This window comes from Palaemon carinicauda, chromosome 16, assembly GCF_036898095.1.
Source record: "Palaemon carinicauda isolate YSFRI2023 chromosome 16, ASM3689809v2, whole genome shotgun sequence".
Lineage (NCBI taxonomy): Eukaryota > Metazoa > Arthropoda > Malacostraca > Decapoda > Palaemonidae > Palaemon > Palaemon carinicauda.
Window position 1 is genome coordinate 5639124 of NC_090740.1, and position 21958 is coordinate 5661081.

The following is a 21958-nucleotide window of genomic DNA, read 5'->3' on the forward strand; positions in this document are numbered from 1 at the left end:
GCTGATAGTGATATCGAGTGGACTTCGGTCCCTATCAGAATCTCTACTGCAAGATGGGATAGCTGTTGTGAAAAGGTACCTCCCTGCTTGTTGATATAAGCCACTACAGTGGTGTTGTCGCTCATCACCACCACAGAGTGACCCGCCCGGGTCTGTTGGAACTGTTGAAGGGCCAGATATATGGCCTTCATTTCTAGCAGATTGATGTGGAGGTACTTTTCTGATTCTGACCATAGGCCTGAGATCCTGTGGTTCAGAACGTGAGCCCCCCACCCTTCTTTTGACGCGTCCGAGAACAGCATCAAATCCGGGGGGAGGACGAGAAGATCCACTCCCTTTCGAAGGTTTCCGTCGGTCAACCACCACTGCAGGTCCGTCCGTTCCGCAGGCCCCATAGGGACCAGAATGTCCGGGGAATCGTAGCCTTGATTCCACCAGGACTTCAGCCGCCATTGCAGGGATCTCATCCTGAGGCGGCCGTTTGGAACTAGACGGGCCAAGGAGGACAGGTGACCTAGGAGGACAGGTGACCTAGGAGACGTAACCAAGATTGGGCTGGAAGTTCTTCTCGTCTGAGGAAAGGCTCTGCGACCCTCCTCAGCCTTGCTATCCTGTCGTCTGATGGAAAGGCTTTGTGGAGATTGGTGTCCAATATCATGCCTAGAAATACCAGTCATTGAGATGGAAGCAGAGAAGACTTCTCGAGATTTACCAAGTCCCAGAAGCTTGTCTCGGTGTCGAAGAAGGGTCGACTCCGAGTCTGCCAGGATCAGCCAGTCGTCCAGATAGCGAAGGAGACGGATGCCGATCCTGTGTTCCCATGAAGATACACTCTGGTGAACACCTGTGGTGCTGTGGAGAGACCGAAACACAGCACCTTGAACTGGTAGATCTTGTTGTCTAGGCTGAATCTCAAGTACTTCCTGGAAGACGGATGGATTGGGATCTGGAATTGCGTGTCCTTTAGATCCAGTGGGCACATGAAGTCTTGCGGTCTCACTGCAAGTCTGACCGTCTCTGCTGTCTCCATGCTGAACGAAGTTTGTATGACAAACTTGTTCAGGGCTGAGAGGTCGATGACGGGTCTCCAGCCTCCAGACGCCTTCTTTACAAGAAAGAGTCGACTGAAGAAGCCTGGGGAGCCGTCGACGACCTCTTGGAGAGCATCCTTCTTGAGCATGGTCTCGACTTCTGCCCGAAGGGCTAGCCCCTTTGCCGATCCCATGGCATAGGAGCTCAACGACACTGGATTCGCTGTCAGGGGAGGTAGAGATGTTATGAACGGGAATCGATATCCTTGGCTGATCACGGAGATCATCCAGGAATCGGCCCCGAATTGCTGCCACCTGAACGCGCAACTTTGCAGGCATCCCCCCACTGGTGGACATGCAGGGGGATTGCCAATCCTAGCGTTTGCGGCCTCGGCCGCTCCCTCTAGGATTCTTGCCTCCCTTGGAGGACTTTCCGCCCTTCCTGTCCTTGATCGAAAAGGGCTGCTGTTTGGACACCTTTGCTGCCGAGCCGGTTTCGATGTCCTAGACTGACAAGGCTGTTGTTGTTGAGGTGCTGGAGGCTTGTAGGGTCTGGATGTAAGAGCCCTTTGGAGGAGAGAATCGTGATTCGATTTCCTCCACCTCTCAGCTGTACATTCCACATCCTTGGGCTCAAACAGGCTCTTTCCAAGGATGGAAGAGTGTCTGAGCTTGCAGACATCCACGGCTGGGACCTTCGAGAGGAACCTCTCGGTCACCGCATCACAACGCTTCAAGATCGAGTTTGCCCACAAGTTTGAAACTTGGTGAGCTAGAAACTCGATGGTGCGCGTGCCCAAGAGGAGAAAAGTCTCCATGGCCTTCCTGGTGCTCTCCTTGGACAAGTCCTCGGATCGCAACAGGATGCCCAGAGGCCCCAGCCACGAAGTGGCCTGCATGGCACACTTTGCGACTTTCTCCTGGCTCAAGATCTCTGTAGCCGAGAATGTCACCTGCCGGGCGGAGAGTTTCTCAAGAGAAATTCCCCTGGAAAGCTCTTCCACAGAATGGTAGAGGAAGAGTTAAACAAGACTCCCCCATGATCTCAAAGTACCTCCTCTGTTGTACACGAGGAGGTGGGAGGAGTTTGTTACCGGCAGAGGAACGGCTGGAGGAGGCGAGTTCGGAGAGCTGGCTCTCAACCTTGTCTCTGGCGCTCTTCACCCCCTGGGACCAGGGCAGAGCCGCACTGGCCTTCGGAGGTTTTTGAGTGCTTTAGACTTGGTCCAGAACCGTATCCTTGCCTTCGAGAGGGGTGGTCTCCGGATCCTCGAACCTGTTGAGTTGCCTCATCAGATTCAGGACCTGCAAGAAGGCACGCTCCGACTCATGCAGCTCTCCTCCTTGTGGACTAGCAGCAAAGTCTCCTGTCCCCAGCTGCACTACTTGGGGGGACACGTGGACGTACTCCTGGGGTCTTGCTGGCTCTGGTCGAATCCGGGATGAAGACTTTGGGACGGTCTTCGAGTCCTTGGGCTCCCTCCTAGATACAGGACTCCAATAAAGAAGTCTGAGGGCTCCTCTCTGCTCCCACACGAGACGATTCTCCTACTCAAGGTGGGGTTCCTCCCATTGGTGCCGTGAGAGAATGTCTCACCTCGCTGGACTCTCCTGAGAATGGAAAGGCTTCGTTCACAGGAGAAGGAGAAAATGTCTGAGAGGGGGAAGGGGCCTTCCTGACGGACTTCTTGGGAGCCAGTTTAACCCTAGGAGAAGTCACCACGAAGTCTACTCCTCTCCTTCTCTTCAGCGGAGACGAGTCTGCCGTTGGTTTGAGGCCTAGATCAGCGAGAGGCGGCTTTACAGCCTGGACGACCGCTTTGATCAGGGACCCAAACCAAGGCTGACAGCTGACAGATGCAGTGTCAGCGACTCCCGCTGGAGGGAAGGGGATTGGGCGATCCTTAGGAGTAGACACCACAGGGCCTGCCTGAAAAGAAGAAGTGTGTTGCCTAGACCTCTCTGAAGATTCTTCCTCCTCCTGCAAGTGCTCTGTTCTGCGCTTACGGGGTGGAGATCGTGAAGACGATGACCTGGAAGTACGCGCTCCAGAAGACTCGCAAGGTTGCCCGTGCTGCGAAAGCCGGCGGGAATCGCGGTCGAGATCGCGCTGGCGCTCGCGTGATGGTAAAATTGAGGGTTTGCGCGCAGGCGAACGTTGGCGCACATGCGAGCGGAGATGAAAGCGAGGGTGCTCGTGGGCGACGTAGGAGACCTTCAGCGATCTGAAGTATGGGCGCAGGGGCGTGTTGGAGAGCGCTTGCCCGCAGGCGAAGGATCCCGCGGGTGAGATCTACGGCGAGATGACTCGGCTACAGGAGATCGCTGGCGGTGGGCGCGAGGAGACAAAGGAATAACCTCCTTGCCTGCACCCAGATCCGGAGATCGTGGGCGCGTTGAGTCCGAAGAGATCTGGTCCACAGCTACAGCAGGAGAGCGATTGCTCGCTACTGCGCGCGAGCGCGCAGGTAAAACCTGGCACTTAAGGGACTTACTCACATTGTGAGATAAGCCCCTTTGCCCCGAAGGGATCGGTGCCTGTTGGTAAACGGGGTGCGTTGGCGCCCACTGCGCATCTGCGTCCAGGAACGGAGAAGGAAGACTAGCAGGTCAGGCAGGCGTGGGAGATCACGAACGATCTGCTCAGAAGTCTAGCGATGCTGCTGCAACGGTCTGCTCACGTCGAGGAGGATCCTCTACGGGGGACGTCAGAGGCGATGAACCGAAGAGGCGCCTCCTAACTCCCTTATAAGGGGAAGGAAGGCCTCTACGGCGAAGAGGAGGGCGAGCCTTATGGCGAAGACGACCTCGAGGGGCAGCAACACCATCGTCGGTCCTCCGAAGAGGAGTCTCCGTTAGTGAACTCCCCCAAGGGAGAGAATCACCCGCAGGAGAGACAGTTGGATCCAGCTCCTTCCTCGAAGGATGTTCGGAGGGGGGAACTGAGCCTTCAGCAACATCCGCAACAACAGCAGGGGTTTGACCCGACCCGTCGGAAGCCTGCCACAACAACGTCGACAATAGACAAAGGATCTACCTCTGCTATTACCGGCGACTGTTTGACAGCTGCACCCAAACGGATCAGGTCAAACAGGGCTTCCCTTGAGGGCGAGCCCTCAAGCACCAAGGAAGCCCAAAGCTGCAAAAGATCATTGTTAGCAACAGAGTCATCAATATCAATATCCTCCCCCCGAGGAGGAGGAGGAGCTGCCTCGCCATGGGAGGCAACTCCCTCTCCCGAACCCCGAGGTTGGTCAACAAAAGAAAGGCCTACGCTACCACTCGACGGCCCCTCACGAGAGACTGATCGAGAGGGAGCTTCGGAGGAGGTTCGGGCAACGGAAGAATTGTCTTTGGAACCTACCTTCCTTCAAGGAAGCCCTTGAAGGAGAAAGGTAATGCTTAGACTTCTCCTACGTCGCCGGGAAAACCTCTCCCACTGGGAAGTAGACCACTCTCTACACTCACTACAAGTTTTATCCCTATCACACCGTTGACCTCTGCAGTACGGACACAAGGTGTGAGGGTCCGTCTCGACAGCCGACATGAACGTCCCACAAGGGCGGTCGGGTAGTCCAGGGCACTTCCGCATGATAGAGAGGGGCCAACTTCCAAACACACGTGCTGTAAGAAAAAGTAAAAAAATCAAGGCTGTCAAAAATGCGAGGGTGAGACAGACAGGTCTGATCATCACCCGAGCCAAAAGTGAAGTGAATCAGTTCACCGGTGTGTGAGGGGGGAGGGGTAGGGGTAGCTAGCTACCCCTCCCCTACCCCCTCGCTAACTAGCGAGAGGGTAGTTAACCCTCGTTAAAAATCTAATGACTCGTCATTTCAGCTATGCCGAAAGTAATACCCTGTGTAAATAGCTAAGGTTTGTATTTCGGTTACGGAACAAATGACCTAAGAGCTTTTACCAAGAGTCAGCTAGTAGACTTGGTCACTAAAGAAAGGGACGAGCCATGTAACAGTCATGGGATTCTTTCTTCCGATGGGAATACTTGTCCCTGAATAATGTAGATCTCCATTCCTAGGTAGACAAGTCTCTGGGAGGGGATATTGACAGACTTCTCTCCTTTGTCAGGAACACCAGGTTCTGACATAAGTGGAGAAGCTTGAGCCCAAAGGGCAAGAAGGTTCTCTCAGAAATCTGCAACTATCAGCCAGTCATCCAGGTAGCAAAGCAACCTGATTCAGTTGGCGTGAGTCCAGGACGACACAAGGCCGAACACTCTTGTGAATAAATGAGGGATTGTCGACAGACTGAAGCAAAGGATCTTGAACTGATATACCTTCCTGTCGATCACTACCCTCAGGTATTTCCGAGATTCCGGATGCACCCGAATCTGGAAGTAAGAGCCCTTGAGGACAGTCACCAGGTAGTCCCCTAGTCTTATAGCCCGAACAACTGTGGACAAAATCTCCCTTTTGAACGGCGCCTGTTGAATAAACGCATTCAATGCAAAGAGATTGATGACTGGTCTCCAGACTCCAGAAGCATTTTTCACAAGAAAAAGTTAACCAAAGAAACTGCAGACCTGTCAATTTCCTGAAGGGCATCCTTTTGCAGCATATCCTTGACTTCTTTCTGTAGAGCGAGATGTTCTGCCGTTCCCCGGGGATAAGATGATGTGGACTCCAAGGGACAAATCAGAGGAGGGGTAGAGCTGATGAATGGAAGGAGGTATTCCGAGCACAGGACCCTCACCATCCAGTCTGTAGCCCTGTGAAACCACCACCACCTCCTGTAATTCCTTTGTAGTCATCCCCATATTGGAGACACGGTGGGGGAATGCCTGACCTACCGCATGCATCTACCCATTTCCCTTGCTTTACCTTTGGTTACGTCCTAAACTTGTGGGGGGTGAGGGACAAGGAAGGTTTCCTGAGGAGAAGATTGGTTGGGGCTGAGAACCTCCTCTCCTCTTAGATGGTAAGGGCCAATTTTCCGGTTGTAATTGGCCCGATGTTGAAGGTTGGGGGATCCGAAACAATAGCACACTTCATCAAGGAGTCTTGGGCGACTTTTCCATTTCTCCATGATGGATGCTGTCTTCCAGGGAAGCATCGAAGATGTTGTAAGAGAGGCATTTTCTAGGTCCAGCTTCTCTCTCCTAGCAATGCTCTTATGCATCCTGGAGGTCACAGCCTCCCCACACTTGAGCACCCAGTTAGCCCACTGGTTGACTGCCTGGTGCATCAGGTTCTCAACCGGCCTGGCGCTTATTATCTCGATGTCTATTAACGTTTGCTTCTTCTCCGGGTTGGTTAAGTGCTAGGTGACAGCGAGGTAACCAACAATGCCTGGCCTAGAGGGTGTTCATGGCCGTGACTTCTGCTGTTGCTTCTCCTTGTGAAAAGGGGACTGGGACTGAAAAAAGCCTCTCCAATAAATAGCCTGGGGTAATGACCGTTACCTTCAGGTCAACTGGAAGAAAAGAAAGGGCCACAAAGTTCCTATAATATTTTTTCTACTTAGGCACAGGAATGGGGATCAGCTGAGAAAACTTATTAACCTTCAAGGAATCCTTCTCTCCCGCAGCTTGTTCCTGGACTTTACTTAGCACGTCCTTGGCTAGGGTAGGCCAAGGTATCTCCAGGCGGGGTTTGACATAAGAGAGAGCACAACACAATGTCTACTGTATAGCAGAGGTTCTTCCTAGGGACGGGACCCTAATCTGTCACCCAGGTTGTTGACAGCGCGGATGTTGCAGAGTACCTTGAAGAAGATGGACTCGGTCAGTCATTCTTCTGATGCTGGCATTCTAGATACAACTGGCTGTGGGGCATTGCCTTCCACCTCCAAGAAACCACACAAACCATCATCCGCTGACTCCAGATTTCGGAATGGGAGGTCAGGTGTAACTGGCTGTGAGAGTCCAGCAGCCATTGAAGAAGACTTCTCAGCCTGATGAGCAATTTGCACCGCTTGGAGTTGTTGGTTAGGGTCCGGCGGAAGAACTTTCCTCCTCATTGAGATAGTACCTTTCTTATCTTTCTGGAGTGCACCAAGAGCAGTGTCTATAGCACGGGTCTCTAGGATTCAATGGTCTGACGAAGATGACAGACTACGACTTGATGAAGTCGATCAGAATAGTTCTGTAGGAATCTGACAGAATTCTCCCTTGGTGACAGCGATCCCCTGTGAGTTCTACGTATCTTGTCTACCCTAGAGGGAGTGACAAGAACCCTCCTCCTATTCCTTCACCTGGAGAGTGCATCGATCGATGAACCATGAGAAAAAAGAGAGAATATCATCTGGATTTCTTGGTTGTTGATGAGTGATGATTTGGAGAAACAGGTTTCCCATACTAATGTCTTGGAAAAGCAATTCGCAATGTCCTCTGACAACGAGCCTTCCATGCCCAAGAATGGCCGCAAGATGTATAAGGCGCCGGCTTTCTGTAAGAGAGCCTTTCCCTGAGAAGGAGCTGTCGTCTCTCTAGGGGGAACAACAACAACCCATTGCCCCTAGCCTTGTCCAAGAGTTAATGTATCGCCGCTCTTACTCGAATGGCCTCCAAAAGAAGCCACAAGAGAAGTCAGAAAGGAGAAGTAGGCCTAGGCTTCTTCTTCCTGCCAAACTTCACCCACTGAGAGGGGGGACCACTCCCGACGTTCATCCCAAGGAGAGGTTTCAACATACACACGACCTCTGCAAACTCGACATAATGAATGAGGATCAACCACAAGACTACTCATGCAATTGCCACAGGACTTCAACGGCACTCCAGAACTAGTCTACACAATCGCCATTATTACAAAGACACTGGAATAAGAGTGCAAAAGAATTATTAATTCTGCCAGAAAGTTCCAGTGCGGAGAGGAGGATGAACGCATTCTCTGAAGGCTGTGTCAAAGTGCTTGGTATCACTGGCAACCAGCCGGGTGAGGCAGCTGTCTCTTAGCGGCCGGCCATTGAATTACCTGCTCGTATGTTTACACCTCGATAAAGATTTTATCTACCACGTTCCAGCTCTGGCTGTCTTATTTCTCCGATAGTAACGGCGAATGGTTCGTATTATCGTGTAGGAACAAATACCATTTAGCATAGTACAGTATAAGAGAAACTATTCGCCTAACCGACAAACACTTCATGTTTAAAGGCTCAAGAATGATGGAGACATGGGACAGGACAATTCCCCAGAGACAGACCATATATACACATGATCAGTGTCCAAGCCCCCTTTCCATCAAGCTAGCAACAGGGAGGTCAAGGCAATGGCTACAGATGACTAAGTAGGTAGGCCTACACGTTCCATAGCTCACGATAGCGTGATTGCAGACACGACTAGAAACTATCGAGGTAGAACGGGTATCGCACTCCCACCCAACAGAGAACTAAAGCCGGTGTGACGGTCTGAACGATCCCCCGGTCTCAGAATTCTCCTTGATAATCTGCGCATGCGCGAACATTACCGTTTGCCAGTGCATACGAAGTTGATGTTTTATTTTCCTGTAATGTTAGTGTGCGCAGCTCAACATTACCGCTTGCCAGTAGGCTACATACGAGCTTGATGTTTTATTTTCATGCGAGCGAAGCGAGCTAATAGCGGAAAAGAACCATTATACAATGTCAAGGAGAATTCCGAGACCGGGAGATCGTTCAGACCATCACACCGGTTCTATTGTAGTTTAATACAGGTTAATGTAACCAAAGGAAAAAACGACTATTTTCTTTCGAAAAAGGTCCAATCTCTTCGAATATGACACTCGTTTCTGTCGGAAATGAGAAGCAATTTTAGTCGTTATATGGATGACAAAAGAATGTAGGCTGGTCCGTAGCCCTACAGATACCTACATCTTTAACACCAGATACGTAGGCTTCAATTTGATAAGATATTTGCAGTCTATACGGTAATGTTAAACTTAAATGTTAATACAATACAAGGAACAATAAAATAGGGATAAAATACCACATGGAACAATAAAATTGAGATAAAATATCATAAGACGGCGATAAACCATAACGTTACGATAATTTTTTTTTTTCCTTTGTTGAAATTTGCTCATTTAGAACATTTTATTTACAGTACATTTACAATTAGTAGCATAAACAAAAACGGTAGATTAAAAGGGAGAAGATAGGACAAGTAACCATAAATTCATACATCAATTAAAAGACATAATAGTCAAGAAAATTCAGCCATTACCAACTAAGCAGGTACACCATACCAGGTGCAAGGTACCCGTTACTCAACCAACCTCAAATCTTCCTTTTATTCGTATTACTAAGCTATTTATAATTTGCACAGTCCCTCTGTACAATAATCTTAAAGTACAATATGTCGTAATGATGAAACTACTCACGGTACACGTAACATTTTCGCCATTGCAAGAAAATTGAACAAATCGGTTTAAATGACACTTGTTTTCGTTCTTCCCACTATTACCAGATCACTGTTGCCAGAAGACTGAAATTTGTGTTGTTTCTCGTCATTTTTTCCATTTTTTGCTGTTTCTCTCTTTCAAATTATGCATTGATGGTGTTTTAATAATAATTTAGGATTCTAAAATGATATGGAATAAGATCTATATCTTTATTTAATCCTTTGACTATTTTTTCCTCATATTATCGTGAGATTTGTATTATTTCCCTTTGCGAATTTCCTTTTTGCATTGCGCCTGCGCCCTTCTGTTTCTCTCTTTCAATTTCTGCATTGATATTGTTTTAATAATAGTGTAGGATTTTAAAATGGTATGGGACAAGACCTGTATTTTTATTTTATCCTTTGACTATTTTTCATATTATCATATTTGTATTGTTTCTCTTCGCTAATTTCCCTTTTGCACAGCGCCTGCGGTTTCTATCTGCATTTCTGCATTGATAATGTTTTTTTCTTTAAAGATGAATAGTGTAGGATTTTAAAATGGTATGGGACAAGACCTATATTTTTGTTTTATCCTGTGACTATTTTTTTCCATGTTATCATATTTGTATTGTTTCTCTTCGCTAATTTCCCTTTTGCAGTGTGCCTGCGGTTTCTATCTGCATTTCTGCATTGATAATGTATTTTTTTTTCTTTCCAGATGAGAATACGAGCTTTTAAAATGGTATAAAACAAGATCTATGTATCATTTCATCCCTTGACTACCCTTTCTCATACCAGCAATCAACATTAGCTTCATTATTATGTTTTAAACAGTTAATATATCATATGCAATATCATCTTTTCGTCATAAATCTCAAGATGTATAAACCTTTCATTTCAATCATATGGTTTTCTCTCACATAGTGAATGCTTTCTGATTAAATATAGAAAGCACACAATGTTTGATATATAAGGCTGTTTAAAATATCATCATATTTTAGTCGTTTCTAGAGTCCCGCCTTTCATCTTGATATTGATTTTTCTTACCTTCTAGGCAAGTTTCCAGCTAATTAAATTTACTACATTCTTGGATATTAATCATGGCTCGACGTATATAGCAATTAATAGATATTTTATGCATATCATTTGATTACAGTATTACGAATACCTTAATAGAGAATGCAAAACACAATATTCAGCTTAGTTTAAAGGTTTAAAGGTCTCTCGTGAATGACAGAGGCAAGGGACAGTGACATTGCTCTATCAAGTAGGACAATGCCCTAGAGGCTGATCATATAACATATGATCAGCGCCCAAGCTCCCTCTCCACTCAAGCTAGAACCAGGGAGGGTCAGGCGATGGCTGCTGATGACTCAACAGATAGACCTATAGGCTCCCCCAAACCCCCCAATTATAGCTCACAAGGATGGTAAGGTTGCAGACACTAATGGCACTTACAAGACTGAGCGGGACTCTAACCCCCGACTAGTAAACGTCAGGCAGAGACGTTACCAAAATGGTTTGGGTTAGAAATAATGAAAATATTAATATTATGGTATGAAATATGAAGGTTAAGCCAAGAATCAACGTTGTTGGATATATAGCCTATCTCATTTATGTATTCAAAACTTTTAAAAAAGTGATCGAATTTACCCAAAAACTAGCCAACGCTAACGTAAAGAAAAATACTAGTTAGAATAAAATTTTTATGGGAATATTGTCATACCATTCATTCTCTGTAACTTATATATTAAGTTTAACATTAACTTAAAAAGAAAAGCTGCAAAGGATAGATAATGGTATATATAAAAGAATATCGTCGTATGATAGGTGTGAAGTTGAGGTACATACATAGTACCATGATTAGGGAAAATATATATTATTAAAGATAACTTTAGACACAAGAGGGATATTGTTAAACCAACCTTAAACATTAGGCAAATGATGGAAATAAAAGACTTAGAAAAAATAGGTATAAGCTTTAAAATATTCAGGAAAAGGGAGAGGAAAATTAAAAGAATACTTTTGCGCCAGTGATATTTTTCAGAGCGAGCTCCAATACATTGAAACTGTAGGCCTACGTTATAAATAGGCCTACACATTACAGTAGGCAATATAAATGCGTTTTTTTTTTTTTTTTTTTGGCCAGGAAGTACAAAAGAAAGCAGAAAACCAGTAGAGTTCCAGCAACTATATGAAGATGATAAAAAGGAAAGTGTATGAAAAAATTTTATTCAGTAGAAATGATATTGAAAATAAGAAGGAAATTTCATATATGTGAAGAGGAAGATAAAATAAGATAGAAGAAAATTATAAACATTATATATTTCATGGGCAATGGCTTGCTTTAGCCCTGAACCTGACATATGATATGACGCAGGCAATTATAATATAGCTGAATTTACTCTCTCCAGTATTTTCCAATTGCTAACTTTCTGAACCAAAATATCTAAAAGAATGTCTGAACAAACTAGAACTAGAAACAAATGTTAACATAAGACACATGAGTGACAAACATAGGCTATCTGAACCAAGAACAAATAGTAAATTTGGTGAAAGGGCTTTTAGCTACTGTGCGCCTAGACATTATAATAAACTGCCAACTGAAATGAAGGACCTAAAGGGAGCAATTGAATTTAAGAAGAAACTAAAGACATTACTTTTCACAAGATCATATGATTTGGAAGATGCTACAATCAAGGAATTGTATAAGTTATAATGAAAATGTTTCGTTAGATGATTGATATGGACCCGCCCGAGAAATATTTCACTCGACTTCAGTGGAGGGTTGGATTTAAATCCAAAACAAGTAAAACAAGTTAGTGTGAATTATAGAGGTGTAACCGTATAGGAATACTATCATCGTACGTCCTGCGTGTCGTAGAAAGCGCCTAAAAGGACAGCTGCTACCTTGCAGTCTTGCTGTTTAGCAAAAGACTAGACCCACTGCTGATAACTGTGAAAACTGCTGTCATGCATTTTGATTATTAAGTCAAATGTTTGGCCCATAGCCGATATTCAAGGGCATGCGATCGTAAAAACCTTCTGCAAAATTATAAACCAGGCAACCGACCCGTGAATGCAGGAATAACGTTAGGAAATAAGACTGTGAGAAAAGTTAAAAGGGGAAATTACTTTTCGTGTTGTTTTTTAAATTATATTCATTTCTTTCCTTTTCTCTAGATCCCTTAAAATGAAAATAAAGCTTAGTAGATCTTAAACCTCAAAACTGCAATATATAATTGTTGTGTTTATTTATAATCTCTAATTTCAATATATTGTTCTGAAAAATATTATAGATGTAAAAAAAGTAATGTCATAGATATCTTCTTCCTCTTTCATTTGTCCTTAATTTCCGCTGGAGAGTTATGGAGTCCTTTGACTGGCCAGACAGTACTACATTGAATCCTTCCTTCTGGTTACGGTTTTTTTCCTTTGCCTATACATACACCGAATACTCTGGCCTATTCTTTACAGATTCTCCTCTGTCCTTATACGCCTGACAACACTGAGATTACCAAACCATTCTTCTTCACCCAAGGGGTTGACCACTGCACTGTAATTGTTCAGTGGCTACTTTCCTCTTGGTAAGGGTAGAAGAGACTCTCTAGCTATGATAAGCAGCTCTTCTAGGAGGACACTCCAAAATCAAACCATTGTTCTCTAGTCTTGGGTAGTGCCATAGCCTCAGTACCATGGCCTTCCACTGTCTTGGGGAAGAGTTCTCTTGCTTGAGGGTACACTCGGGCACACTATTCTGTCTAATTTCTCTTCCTCTTGTTTTGTTAAATTATTTATATATAGTTTATTTAGGAATTATTTATTTTGATGTCGTTACTGTTCTTAAAATATCTTATTTTCCTTTGTCTCCCTTCCTCACTGGGTTATTTCCCTGTTGGGGCCCCTGGGCTTATAGCCTCTTGCTCTAACTAGGGTTGTAGCTTAATAATAATAATAATAATAATAATGATTAACTGTAGGCCTATGCAGTACTTATAAGTTTGCTTTATTTTCTTTTCCAAGTCTACTATTCACCTGACGGATTTAGACTTCTATGTATCATTTCTGTTTATTTTTTTTTTTTCAAAATACTTTATTTGTGGTTTTCACAACTTTGGCTCTTGCTTACTTTTATTTTATATTAGTAATAGTTATGTTTCCATTTCCTGGGTCTATGAGCGTCGTCTGCAAAGAGTCTCTGTTGGATAATCTGAAAACTGATGACGTCATAACTTAAACTCGTGGTGAGTCGAAATCCGAAAAAGCCTTTTGTATTCTTGATTAATGTAATGAATTGCAACATTATGAAGGCTTTTCAGGTTGACTCAGTTTCTCAGTTACTTTGCAATTTATTTCCACTCATACACACGATCGAAAAATTACGGTAAAATATAAAAATAAAGGGAAATTCTGTAACTTAGGCCTAGACTATTTTCGACATCATGTGCGGTTTAAAGCTGAGATCATATGGGAGAGAGAGAGAGAGAGAGAGAGAGAGAGAGAGAGAGAGAGAGGAGAGAGAGAGAGAGAGAGATTCCAAAATACCCCTTATACACGCACATCATTATATATATATATATATATATATATATATATATATATATATATATATATATATATATATATATATATATATATATATATATATATATATATATATATATATATATATATATATACATTACTTGCTAAGCTACAACCCTAGTTGGAAAAGCATGATGATATAAGCCCAAGTGCTCCTACAGGGAAAATAGCTCAGTGAGGAAAGGGAATGAAGAAATATACTACAAGTGAACTTTAAGAATAATAACTTTTGAATAAATTTATCGTATACAAACTATTAAATCCTTAACAAAACAAGAGGAAGAAAAATAAGTTAGAATAGTGTGCCCGAGTGTACCTTCAAGCAAGAGAATTCTAACCCAAGACAGTAGAAGACCATGGTACAGAGGCTATGGCACTACCCAAGACTACAGAACAATGGTTTGATTTTGGAGTGTCCTACTCCTAGAAGAGCTGCTTACCATAACTAGAGTCTCTTCTACCCTCAGCAAGAGGAAAGTGGCCACTGGACAATTAAAGGGCATTAGTTAACCCCTTAGATGAACTAGAATTGTTTGGTAATCTCAGTGTTGTCAGGTGTATGAGGACAGAGGGAAACGTGGAAAGAATAGGCCAGACTATTCGTTGTAGGGAAAGGAAAAATTAGCCGTACCCAGAGAGTGGGATCCCATATAGTACTGTCTGGCCTGTCAAAGGACGCCATAATTATCTAGCGTTATTATTATTATTATTATTATTATTATTATTATTATTATTATTATTATTATTATTATTATTATTATTATTATTATTATTATATCTTAGCTCTTAAATACCTCTTTTTATAAAAACAATCGATGATGAATCACAGAGTTTTTAAATGTCACACACAGGATGTTTTCCTGACTTTGAGCATCAGCCAGCTAGAAACAGTTGATAAAAAGATTGTGCAAGAAATAATACTATCTATTACATCTAAACTTAACATAACTGAACAAGAATTGCAATATCCTACCTGACCGGAGGGAGGGAGGGACAGAGGATTGATCACACCTTTGTGGAGAAATCCTTTAACTTATAACTGGCATAAATAAAAGAATTATGGAATAGATTACGAATTTAAGACTCGCGTCCTGCCGAGATGCTGGTTGAGCTATAGACTGACCGCAGTGACCGGACGCAATGTAAAAATATTTAAATCAAATGTTTAAGTCAAGTTTTGTCCTTTGGATATTTCAGATGTAACCTGCTTATAGTGTTAAATAAGATAAGAATTTAAATAATTCAAAGTGGAGTTATTGGAAAATAGGGAAATTTTTATTAAATTGATGTAACCTGTTTATAGTGTTAAATAAGATAAGAATTTAAATAATTCAAAGGGGAGTTATTGGAAAATATGGAAAATTATATTAAATTGATTTATGTCATGGATAAAGGCACTAAAAATATAATGAAAGGAGGTTAAACTTGGAAAATCTTTAAACACTTATAATTTGGATAACGTTTAATGCTCCATTGTATAATCATTGTAGACCTATAATAAAATATGAGACAAATTTTAGATATAGGTATAATTATAATGATATTTATTAAATTATCATCGTTACTTTTATCATATTGTTATATGAAAACCTATAATCTGAATTATAGGTCATAGGTCGGATTACAAGTTTATAAGTCTGATCAAGAGATAATGATTGGGCACATTGTTGACTAAGTGGTTTACATAATATTAAACCTTACAGTGGAACAATCTTACTCTCTCTCTCTCTCTCTCTCTCTCTCTCTCTCTCTCTCTCTCTCTCTCTCTCTCTCTCTCTCTCTCTTTTCGTGAGTACAATTGGCGCCAAAACTGAAGAAACAAATTGCAAAATTCATCGTACGAACTTTGTTAGAATCTATCGTGGGGTTGCCAGTTAGCATATTTTATTCCAATTATTGTCATCCTCTTTATCTGATAATAAGTATCGATGATTAACTGTAGAGTTACAGAAGGTATTTCCTCAGCGAATGTTCATTGTTAATTCAGTAAATGTTTATTGAAAAAAAAACGTAGAAACATCTGCAGCGGCTGTACGTAGGTTAAAGAGAGTTCAAAATTGAATGGTAGTAGGAAGAACTACCTACAAGCATTGGCCCAATGTAAATTTGTAAATTAACTTTCTACTTTTATAGCGTTACATCGAAAGTCATTATGATTTCTTTTGATAAAATTCCAGGAAGTTTAGCATCTGAATAATGAAATATAAATAGGACACGACTTGGTGTGAAAAAAAAATCCAAGTTAGGCTATATGCTCTAAACGCATTTGCTATATGGTTAAGCCACGGTCTAGGCAGTGTTAAAAGTATTTTTTTAACCCTGGGTCTAGGTATCTCAACCGAGGGTTAGACCTATTTCAATAATCAAGGGAATATATTTTTTCCAGCGTGTTATTAAAAGTGGAGTTGTTTTTAGATATCTGCATGGTTGTAAACATGATATTCCATGAATTGTGTTTCACTATCATGAACTTTATAAATACGTGCTTGGTTTACCACAAAATCTCAACCGGTTTAACACACACGCACACATGAAAACATTTTAGTGTCCATTTGAAAAAAAATAAGCAATTAATTATAAACTTTATTTGTCATTTCATGAATATATCAATTTTCATAACCACTTTGAACAAAATACATATAAGGGCAGTGTTCAAATATAGTTATACTTGGAAAGGATATGCTGATTAAGAATAGGCCTAGCTCTGAAAATGACAGTAACATATTTATTGTTCCTTAATCAAAATCTAACATTTTTATATCTGCTAAAGACCTAACGGTTTTTTTTTTCAGAATAAAAAAAAAGCATAAGACTAAAAAAAAAATGATAATGCTTTGACCTTCCACTAGCTAGGATTTCGCCATAGAATTGGCAGGTCAGAGAAGAGTAAAATAGTCCATTTTAATAACTATACCTAAAATATGGTTGAATCCTTCCTAATTCCCCGGTGCAAAATCTAAGCCATTGTCTGTTTCCGTTATTCCCTTCGTTCGTTCGTTCCAGATTGCCCGGAGCTTATATCAGGACGGAGGCTTTTATACTAAAAGTTACATCCCGGTAATTATGTGTTATCCTCTTATACAAAATCTGATATATCTAGAATTATCAAGAAACTGGTAACTGAGGGATCCAATTCTCCTGTTTAAATACAATATCTTTGTAATAATAATAATAATAATAATAATAATAATAATAGGGAAGTGGGGAATAATGGAAAAGGAAGAGTACCCCTGGATACAATCCAGTTAATAGCTCAAAGGCAGGTACTCGGTATGGGAAAGATTAAGGAAATAGGGAGAAAGAGAAGTACAGGAGAAGAATAAAAGAGAGGGGCAGACCCTCTTGCGATATTAGGGAATTGGTATTACTATTGGATATCTTTGTATTTTTACTCTCAATAGGTCTAAGTCTGTCGATTTCGCTATAAACTCGGGGGTGCATATTATATGTACCCTGAGGTACATAGAGAGAAAAAAAACGGAATACCTTATATTTTTAGGAGTTTCCCGAATAGAAATCTATATATGGAAATTTTTTGGTAGCTTTTCTTTAGAGCAAAAAGTCATAAGTCACAGGCAGAAAATCAGGACAAAAAATCACAATATGAATTTGTATTCAAGGAAAAAATTCACTAGACAAAACGTCATAATGAAAAAAAAGGTATTAAAGTTAGAAAAAAACAAGTAATTCTATTGAAAAAAATTAAGTAGGCCTATATAGGATTTTTAAGCCATGTTCTGTTTAGTATAAATAAAAGTTAATAAATTTTATACTTTCATTGTAAATATTGAGGCAACTCAGACAACAATTTAGATCTAAATGGCTTGTTTATGTAGCCTGTTACATGTAGTACGTGTTAATGATTATTAAAACAAATTACCAATGAAAGATATTGTATGGGTCTAAGATCTTTAAGGAAACTATCAAATGATTGTCATACAGCTAATTATGAAATAACAGGTAAATAAACAAATGAAGGCTCCTGTTTTTTTTTTTTTTTTATACATCCTCCTTTACAAGTGTCATTAGAAAGTGCAAACTGAAGTAAAAACAACGTACTATAAAACCGAGAGCCACAGTGGTTCCAGATGAGTCAGATTTAAGAAAAGTATAAGAAAGGTTACTCAACTGTCATATGTGGATGAGATCATGGTGAGTGATAGATGGAGATGGATTGGGCATGCTCTTCGCACTCCCCAAGAAAGATTAGTTCACCAAACTTTCAACTGGGCTCCACAAGGCACTAGAAGAGTTGGAAGACCTATCCCTACATGGCTGAGGATGATGAAACGTGAAGTTGGAGATGATGAATGGAGAAGTGTTGAATTAAAATATCAAGAAATCTAGCCGATGCCCTTTACGTGAGGCGTAGGATATGTTCAAGGCCAATATAGAGGAGGTCAGGCGGTGAGGAGATTTACAGTGACTCACCTCTCTCAGTGGGCCTCAAATCACCCCCAGGCGATCAAAACAAACCACGATCTTGTCTTTCGGGCCTCATCTCTGGGCAGATGACCCGCTAATTTGCCTCGGGCATTTCTCTCCGCCCGACCTCCTCTATATTGGCCTTGGATATGTTGATGATGAATAGGTCTACAGAAAAGAGGATAATACAGGATTAACGGAAAACAGTCCAGGGCATAGGTTTGAATTTTGACATTTGGTACAGTCAATTAGGAAGGATTGAACAATATTTCTTTGGCCATTGTCATTAAAATGTACCATGGTCTTCCCACTGTCTTGGGTTGGAGTTCTCTTGCTTGATGTTACACTCAGGCACACTATTCTATCTAATTTCTCTTCCTCTTGTTTTGTTAAAGTTTTTATAGCTTATATATGAAAGATTTATTCTAATGTAGCTACCATTCTTAAAATATTTTATTTTAATTGTTAATTACTTCTCTTGTAGTTTATTTCCTTTCCTCACTCGGCTATATTTTATGTTGGAGCCCTTGGGCTAATAACATCTTTCTTTTCCAACTAGGGTTGCAGCTTAGCAAGTAATAACAATAACAATAACAATAACAATAACAATGGACTCATCTCTGACCAGAAGATTCTAAAATGTTTTGGCCTCCCACAGGCTAGTATGTGAGTTCGTGTGTTTGTGATTAGAAGAGGCCCATCAAGAAATAGACTTTGAGTATATATAGTTATATTTTGAAGGACATACTTTTTCTTCCTTTTCAGCTTTACAATATTTTTATTAGATTAAGTTGGCCTTATGCTAGCATGGGGTTTTACACCTAGAGCAGCTAGTAATAATAAAGTTATATATATATGTATATATATATATATATATATATATATATATATATATATATATATATATATATATATATATATATAGATATAGATAGATAGATAATTAAATGTTCGTTTAATTTATTCAATACATTATTTCTTTTACTCATGATTCACTTAGCGCAGAATGACCACATATAGTAGCCTACAGCCGGTTCTAACGCTTGAATATACGTTAAATCCCACAATTCACCCACCCCTTAAGGAGCAGATATTCCTTTTGTAATATCAAGATTACAATCATATCATTAACAAAACATAAAATTCACAGAAAACAAATCCTGTTTGTATTTGGCATTTCATTTCTCCGTATATATATATATATATATATATATATATATATATATATATATATATATATATATATATATATATATATATATATATATATATATATATATATATATATATATATATATATATATATATAATGTGTGTGTATATGTATGTGTGTAAATATACGTATGTGTGTATATATATATATATATATATATATATATATATATATATATATATATATATATATATATATATATAAAGAGAGAGAGAGAGAGAGAGAGAGAGAGAGAGAGAGAGAGAGAGAGAGAGAGAGAGAGAGAGAGAGAGAGAGAGAGCAGAATATCTGCTAAAAACAGAATCAATGAGCAAATAAATCCAGTATGTTGCGAACTAAAACTATGTAGAAAAGAAATGTAACTAAAAGAATTAAAAGATTCAAATATCAACCATTTTCAGACAACAATAGCATTGGGCTGACTGTTCTGATACGCTAATTCGGTTAATCCGTATTATTATTATTATTATTATTATTATTATTATTATTATTATTATTATTATTATTATTATTATTATTATTATTATTATTATTATTATTACCTGCTAAGCTACAACCCTAGTTGGGCAAGCAGGATTCCATAAACCCAGGGGCTCCAACAGGAAAAAATAGCCCAGTAAAGAAAGGAAAAAATAAAGATAAAATATTTCAAGAAGAGTAACAATATTAAAATAAATATTTCCTATATAAACTATAAAAACTTTAACAAAACAAGAGGAAGGGACATTACATAGAATAGTGTGCTCAAGTATACCCTCAAACAAGAGAACTCCAACCCAAGACAGTGGAAGACCATGGCACAGAGGCTATGGCACTACCCAAGACTAGAGAACAATGATCAGCACGACCTAGACCGTGCTGGTCAAATTGTTTTCTCGTATCTTCCCTGGGCGGTTTTTTAAGAGCCCCCGACCGGAGGTGCTCTGTGTGTGTGCGTGTGTGTGTGTGTGTGTGTGTGTGTGTGTGTGTGTGTGTGTGTGGACGTTAATTAGGGTACGAAGTCAAAGTTTTTGTCCATATCAAAAATTGAGATGAGAGCTTATCTCCAAGGTTTCTCAACTGCCGCTTTCATTTCGGTTAACTATCGATCTATAGGTAGAGGCAAGGTCTATAGACCTTGGATATAGGTATAGATTGTGTGGTGGACTATAGTTTAGCTGACGCTCACAGAAATTTCTACTTGATAACCACAAATATATTGAAATTTTTTTAATGGTTCCAAAAGATATTTTGGGAGCTCACTCTTAACGAATTTTGGTATGACGTTAAATATACATATTTAATGGATATTTCTGAGAAAGCATTTATCTGCAAAATAAAAAATAATGAGAATGAACTAAAAAATTGAGATTAGTTATTTCTGGAGATTTCATTTGTAATGCTTCGGCCTTTAGTGAGGTAGTGAAATCATATCAATTGGTTTATGAATTCATACAGACCTATTTCGAATATATTCTTTATTTAAAAAACGCTAGAATATGTAATTCTTAAATAACTATAAAGTTAATCGGATCACCTGAAGATTGGGGACCCCAACACTCGCTGGGGTCGCTCACCTCCAGGTGGAAAAAATTGGGGTCTTTTTTTTCTTCAGGTGAGGAATTTAAATTTAAGAATGGGACTAACAAGCTAACTAACCAGTTTATAAGGTAATTATTATTAGTGTAACGAAATGAGTGAGACTAACCAATAAAAGTGCTAACCAACTTATCTATAAGGTAGCAAATAGATTTTTTTTTTTAAATTGTCGTTATTTAAAAAAAAAATCTTATTTTGCTTTAATAGCTAAGAGACTAAACTGTCTTCTATACAAGATAATTATGTGTAGAAATTCCAATTTAAAGAGTATACTAAATTAAAAAGCAAAATTTCTATTTATAAGGACTCATTTTTTGCTAAATCTAAACTTCCACTGCATAAGTGGATTCAGGATAATATTCTAAACATTTCAGAAAAAAATATGATTGATATTTACAGTTTTCTCTTTAGAGAAATCTGCATGAAGTATTTTGAGGCCAACCCGGTTACACTTGGTAGTAATGGCATAATTGCGCAAATTGACGAGTCTTGCTTTGCACGCAAAAACAAATATCACAGAGTACGTGCACCAAATTGGCCATTATGAGTACTTGGAATGGTCGACACTAGCATTAAGTGTTGGATATATGGTGATCGTTGAAACACGTGTTGCTGCAATTCTACTTCCAATCCTAGAAAAGGTTGATTTGCCTTGTTCAGTAATATACAGTGATGAATGGAAAGCTTATTAAAAAATTCAATCACATCTAAGTTTTCAGCACCAAACCGTAAATCACTCCCGTAACTTTATTGATACAGAAACAGGAGTAAACACACAGGGCATCGAAAGTTATTGGAACAACGCATAAATTAAGG

General features: G+C 40.4%; 1 protein-coding gene across 5 annotated transcripts in view; it reads right to left on the minus strand.

The window, feature by feature from the left end:
• The window catches only part of Pask (PAS kinase), a 131493-nt gene extending 122031 nt beyond the window's left edge, over positions 1-9462 (minus strand). For all 5 annotated transcript variants that reach the window (XM_068389570.1, XM_068389575.1, XM_068389572.1 and 2 more), the window contains exon 1: positions 9341-9462. In XM_068389570.1, coding sequence (XP_068245671.1) covers positions 9341-9363 — 23 coding nt within the window. In that variant the 5' untranslated portion in view covers positions 9364-9462. The remainder of the gene's footprint in view (positions 1-9340) is intronic.
• Positions 9463-21958: the final 12496 nt, after the last annotated feature.